At 47.7% G+C, this 6,287-nt stretch overlaps 1 protein-coding gene across 1 annotated transcript in view; it reads right to left on the reverse strand.

Annotated features, from left to right (window-relative positions):
• Window positions 1-2,310: 2,310 nt before the first annotated feature.
• PCYOX1 (prenylcysteine oxidase 1) overlaps window positions 2,311-6,287 on the reverse strand; it is a 4,233-nt gene continuing 256 nt past the window's right edge. Inside the window, exons 2-6 of the mRNA XM_026081692.1 lie at window positions 6,095-6,286; window positions 5,360-5,534; window positions 4,731-4,942; window positions 4,187-4,339; window positions 2,311-3,840 (exon numbers count right to left, since the gene is read on the reverse strand). Of these exons, the coding sequence (XP_025937477.1) occupies window positions 3,182-3,840; window positions 4,187-4,339; window positions 4,731-4,942; window positions 5,360-5,534; window positions 6,095-6,286 (1,391 nt within the window). The 3' untranslated portion in view covers window positions 2,311-3,181. The remainder of the gene's footprint in view (window positions 3,841-4,186; window positions 4,340-4,730; window positions 4,943-5,359; window positions 5,535-6,094; window position 6,287) is intronic.

A 6,287-nucleotide genomic window follows, 5' to 3' on the forward strand; every position in this document is an offset into this window, starting at 1 on the left:
GTTGTACCTACCTTTTAGCGTAACAGGGCAGCTGGAGCATGCCAATTCTTTGGTGCAGGAAGTGTTGTTGTTATGCTGCTTGCACAACAGATCTATTGTTTGATAGCCTTAAAACTCTGGAAAACTTTCAGGGGGCTTGCTTCCTTCAAGTGGGTAAAGGATAGAAGCAAATAGGCTTGTTCTTGCAGCAGAAAACACAAAGCTTTTTTCAATATTGGCATGTTAAAAGTGGCATTAAATTTGGTCCTATATTCCCCTGCCATCTTGTGCAAAACAGGCTCTTGGGTTTCTTTTACACTGTCCATCTACAATAGTGACAAGGGCTGGAGTATTTCTCTTATTAAAATGTTTGTGAAAGCAACTTGATTATGATCTGCAACTCCAGTGCGAGGTATTGATGTTTTGGGTTAGAGCAGACTGAACAAAGCGTGGGTCTCTGTAGTACTAGTACACCTGGAAAAGGCTTAGAGCATTCAAACAAGACTTGAGCTTACTCTGAGTCTAGTAATAGCATCCCGTGCAAGTCAGACATGAGTGCTGCAAAAGGAGCACTGTATTGTCCCTTAGGCCTTCTTCTACTGAGGAAAACTAGTTGTGTGGGTTGAAGGAGTTGGGGGGTGGGGTGGGTACTGACCCTGGCAGATGCGCTGCAGCAGGTACTCTGGTCTCCAGTGCAGTTGCTGTCTTCCTATGTTGAAGCCCCTGCATACCTCTTCCCAGCCCCACTTGCCTTTCATTTATCCCATTATGTATCACTACAGTTTTTTATAGGTAATCTAAGACTAGATGCATTTGTCACAAATTTAAGAGACTAATTTTAATGAACAGCTTAAAACTTGTACAGAGAATTGCTGGAGTGGCTGAGATTCTCAGTACCACGTGGCAGGAAAAATTACTCTTAGAAGCTAGGAGGCATCCTCACAGTTCCTTGCCCATACGTTTCTCGCCTGATGCTTACTGGGGGAAATAGCTGCAATACAGCACTGTACTGAGCAATAAGCTGCGTCTGGTATTTGTTCGATGGATTGATTATCCATAAAAAGTGTCAGACTTGCCCTCGGGTAGTAGTGACACAGGCTATTTGTGTAGAGCGAGGGAGCCTGAATGCCTGAAAATCATTAAATAATGATTTTCTCCCTTTGGGCTCCATTCTGTCACTATCTTCTAAAGCGCATGATGCTTCTTACCTGTTTGAACTGAAGCTCTTGGACAGCTTGGCTATTTGGTGTGGCACAAAGCAGAGCCTGCAGGGGACACTCGCGAGCTGAAGCAGCCTGAATTTTTATAGATAAGAGCCAGATAGAAATTGGCCTTGTGGATTCGCTTTTGAGAACAAACCTCCCACTCACAGGTCCTTATTGCCAGGGATGTTCTGTTTTGTTACTGCACTTCTAACAAAGAGGTGCTGAGCACTTTGCCAAGAGCCACTAAGAGCTCCTGCCAAGTGCAAGCATTACTAAGAGAAGGGTAGAAGAAAGGCTTTGGGCAGAGCATAAACACTTTCTCAGAAGTTTTGAGCAGACATACCTCAGGTTTTTTGAAGTGTTTTGTGTAGCACTGTGGGTGTACAGTATGAGATACTGATAAACAAAAACACTTAGTTTGCTTTTCAGAGTTCACTAACTGCAAGTAAGGAGCACCCCAGAAGCATGAAGCCTTCGAGCAATCTGAAAGGAGGTAAGCCGCTTCTGCAAGTTGCAAAATAAGCAGGAGTTGATTACCACATACATCGGTCCAGTAAATTGCTAAAACTTTGCTTGTACAACAACAATGCATGCGTGACTTGCTGTAAGACTGTAAGCCACCCTACAGCTATCCAGGGGAGAGATTCAGCCCATCTTTTTGTTCTGCAGCATTTTAGCTTTGATTAGAACTGTTAATCTTTCCCAGCACAACAAGCACTCAGCAATGCTATTAGAGGCTTGTTCATAGTTCTCCCACCGAGGCAGTCAGCTAGGGAGGGAAGGTGGCAGCTCTGAGCAGGCACAGCCTCACCCCTGCAGCCAGCTGGGAGGGGAACAACTGTTCTTTTCCTCTCCCTCGCTCAGCAGGGAATTACTGCAGAGCAGCTCTTCTACCATGACTGGCATAGAAGCATTAACAGTACCTGTATTTGCATTCTGTTAAGTCTTCCTTAGTTTTATTAGTGTAGTGCCAGTCATGGGACATTAAGGATGCTGCTGGACAAAGCTGGAGTCGGCACAAGAGTCAGCCAATAGAGTTGGATGGTTGAGCACCAGGCAGAAGCTCCGTGCGACAAGGCAGCATGAGTAACGAAGACTTACAGTAGCTCAAGGCAACAGCTTTAGGTTACTTTCAGAACAGTGCATTAATTTTATTTGTAGAAGAACTACAGTGTTTGCTGTATCTTCAGACAAGGTTGAGGTACTACAGCAAAATTAGATACAGTCAATGGATGTACAATACTCTCCAGGAAGTTTTTCTAAAACCAAGTTGTGCCCTCCTGTAGTTTTAGATCATCTAACAAGATACATTTTAAAGCTTGAGAAAGTGAAGAACATGCTGTGCTTTTGCTTACTTACCACCCGTTTTGGCAACACACACGCTTCCTTGAATAGAGGCAAGCCAGCCACCACCCCAAGTTACAGTACTTGTTCTGGAAGCAAGCTAAGGCATCCATGATTTGTACTGCACCAGTTCCATCCCAAGAAAAAGTTGTTTGATACACTCTGAAGAAAATAGTTGAGGCATAGAGATTTACAGTGTAGAGACAACACTTTTCCCCCCGACTGAAACATGCCCAGAGAGGGAAAGCTACATGCATGGGTCTAGAGGAGCAGGACTCAGTTAATCACAGTGACACAGCTCCTGAGTTTGGCAATCTTCTTATTGTGAAGGGCACTTAGGGTCAATAATGGTGCTTAAATTGTTTTTCTTTTTTTTTTTTTTAATCTTACATAGGGATAGATGGAAGAATTTGCATGAGGCAGGGCCAGCTCACTTGGGAAAGCTTCCTCTTCACTACTGATCTGGTCAGCTGGTGCCCATCTATCTTAAGTTGGTTGGTTGTTTCTTTGTCCTTGGAAGAGTTCCTCATTTATCAGTTTTAGTTGTGGCTAGACTGCTACAGTACGTGATCTCTATTTCTGGATGTTGTTGTGGTGCACAGCAGAGCAGCCTGGATGTTCTAGTGAGCCAGTGGCATTTGACTCCAAGGAGCTCAAAGCTCCGTTTTCAGCTTCTCATGCAGGTCTTCCTGGTCAATCTTGTCTGTGTTCCCATACCACTGGTGGTAAGCAAGCAGCGCTGCGTTTTTGGCTGCTATAGCACTCATCTCCATGGCACTTGCAGCCCACTCAATGCCGTTGAGGTAGTATATTCTGTCATGGAGGATCACAGGTGGGCATTTTTCAGGGGGGCTGTAGTGTGGGTATGCCAGCCACTTCTTCACTTTGACCGAGTCATAGGAAGAGAAAAGCAAGTTAAGCTGCTCTTTGGTGAGTGGTTCCCTTGAAAACACCTTCCAGACAGCTGATCGCAAGGGTAGCTTTTCTTCACTGGGTGTTTTTTCAGCAGGAGACATAACCCCCAGGCTATTGATGAACAGTTTGGGATTCTCTGTAGTGAGGATGGCACCAAAATGAAAGGCAGATGGGTCCTGGTAGCCAAAGAAGGAAGCATTTAAGCGCCCATGCACAAATGTCGCTACAGTCTGATGGTAAGGATTTGAGAACTCTGGAATAGGAGGGTTAAAATTCCTGAAGGTGATGTTGGACATTTTGCGGTTCAGTGGAGCTGCAATGACAACAATGTCATACATATCTGCTGATGATCCTGATGTAGAGTTGTAAGTGACATAGTAGAGCTTAACTGTGTCCCCTAGGGAGAAAAGCAGGAGGGGAGAGAGCTGTTACCCTGTTCTGTTGCTGGAAGAATTCCTGTTGATCCTTCTAACATAGGTTTTGCAATTTCATTCCATTTAAGCTACTTGTATCTTCTTGTGAGCTGAAGCTTTTTCAAGTAATACAAGTTTAGCTGACTCAGCGTTGCGATTTAAGGCCTTGAACAGAGCCCAGTTTTCATTTTAAAAGACCAAAGAAAACCCAGACTGTTGCGTAGGTCAGCTGGGAGCTGCAGCCAAGCAGTGACACCAGCATAAGTCAGTCCCTAGCTGCAAGAGCTAACCATTCTCCCCCACCCCAAGCAGAAAGCAAAGGCAACTCACCTGCGGGGTTTGGTCTTATTTTTGGCTCTATGGACAGAACCGTGCCAGGGATAAGCTGTGCTTTGGCAGCATAAATAAGGCCAGTGCAGACAAGTTTATTTCCTCCCTTGACTGCCCAAAGGCCAGATTCTACCCCTGCCAGAGAAACAGCACCTACAAAGAAACCAAGGCTGTTAGACCTGCTTGTGCAGTGTCATTCTGTAGGGGGGCACTTGAAACAGGAATGGGAAATTAGGAAAAAATACCCCACTGGGGGACACAGCTTGCTTGAGGACAGGGCTCACTAGGTCACAGCAGCAAGCAAGTGCTTGTTTGTCAGAGTAGCACAGCAGCCCAACAAGGGAGGGCACTGCTGAAGAGCCGAAGCAACGACTTTGGCAACCTCTTTAGTCCCTCTGGCCACCAAGGTCTGCCCAAGCTCTAGGAGCAAGAGCCCTAACACGCGCAGGTGTCTCCTGTAGAGCACAAGGTCCCTAGGACAGATGCATACCCATTTCACCCTGCATACCCCTTTCGCAAGGGGGAGAGCCTATTAAACACTCACCTACAAAGCCATTTATGTTGACACCTTGCCCATAATTGACTCTCATGGCTGGACAAACCACCTCATTTATGAACTTATGGGAGAAGCCGGCTTTCTGCATGGATTCATCAATGGTTTGATTCAGCATTTGGGTGAAGTCATTCCCTCCAAGGGCATGAAGTAAACGCTCGTTACTGCTGAAGGTATAGTCGTGCGTCTGGTAGCGATAGATTCTTGGACCGGAAACGAGGAAATACATTCACACCAGCTGCAGAACGCATGCACTAGCCAAGCCTCTCTCATCTCGATAACAGACTTCAAGTGTCAAGTGGTGGCTGATTATCTTTGTCACCTTTGGAAGCTTAAGACCCTTGGAAGCCTTCCAGGGGTATGACTCCTCAGGGCCTCACTGCCCTTCACAAGGGCAGCAAGGCTCACCCTTTCAGCCAAGTCCTAGCCCAGGTGATAACAGGCCTAGAAGGACCTCATCTTTAGCATTTCTCTAACTTTCCCTAGCAAAATAAATACTTTGTGCCTGGTTAGGAATTTAGTTCTCTTTAAGGACCCAAATGCCAGGCTGACTGAACATCCCATACCAAACACTTTCTAGAGACTTTGTTGGCCTCCAGCCACGAAGTTGACTCTCTTACCGCATGAACTTGTCCAAGATGTCCTCAACCCACATGTACATGCGCAGGGGATTGAGTCCGTACCGCCAGAGGAGTTTGAGAACGTTGATTACGTACCAGCTGCTCTCCTCAAACACAAACTCCTCTCCGTTATAAATGCCCACGAGGCTGCCTTGGCCTGGGGCAACAGGGAGGCCTAGAGGAAGGGGGGGGGGGAAGTAACATACCGCAAAAGGTACAGCTTGCTTTGAGCTGGTCTGTTGTACTTTGGTTTTAAGCTCGGCTGTCTCAGGAAGGTAGCTGTGACAAGGGCAGTAACTGAGGGAACAGGTGGGAGTTTGCTCCCAGGGTAAAAAGGGAATTGGGTTTTGAGCCTGAGCCAAATAGTCATTTGAAGCGACTTCTGAACCTTTCCAACGGAATTACCTTGACTCGAATCAATAACGCGGGAAGGCGATAGCCGCACAGGCTCACCTTGTCCTTGGGGAGCCGCCGGGCACCGGGACAGCGGCATGCAGGTCACCCACGGGGGTTTGCGTTCCCGTGCCAGTGGGAAGCGTTGCAGCACGGGAAAGGGCAAGGCGAGGATTGGGAAACACTCGGCAGCAAACACTTGTGCTTTTTGTTATTTACCAGAGGAGAGGGGGATCACCTCCGCCAGCTTCAGCGGTCATGGGATTGGGGCGAGTTGCCCTATTTCAGGGGGAAAAGTAAATAAACGGAGCCTTCGCCCCGCGGCGGTCGGCCGCCACTCACCGAGCTCCTTGACGAAGTGCTTCATGTGCAGGTTGAGGGGGTGGATGACGGAGCCCCCGGCCTCGTAGTCGCGGCCCTCCACGCGCACCGTGGCCAGGCGGCCGCCCACGGCCGCGCGCTCGAAGAGGTCGATGCGCACGGCGCGCCCGAACTGCCGCCGCAGGAAATAGGCCGCCGCCGCGCCGCCGATGCC

The sequence above is a fragment of the Apteryx rowi genome, unplaced genomic scaffold, assembly GCF_003343035.1.
Source record: "Apteryx rowi isolate R43461 unplaced genomic scaffold, aptRow1 scaffold_56, whole genome shotgun sequence".
Classification (NCBI taxonomy): domain Eukaryota; kingdom Metazoa; phylum Chordata; class Aves; order Apterygiformes; family Apterygidae; genus Apteryx; species Apteryx rowi.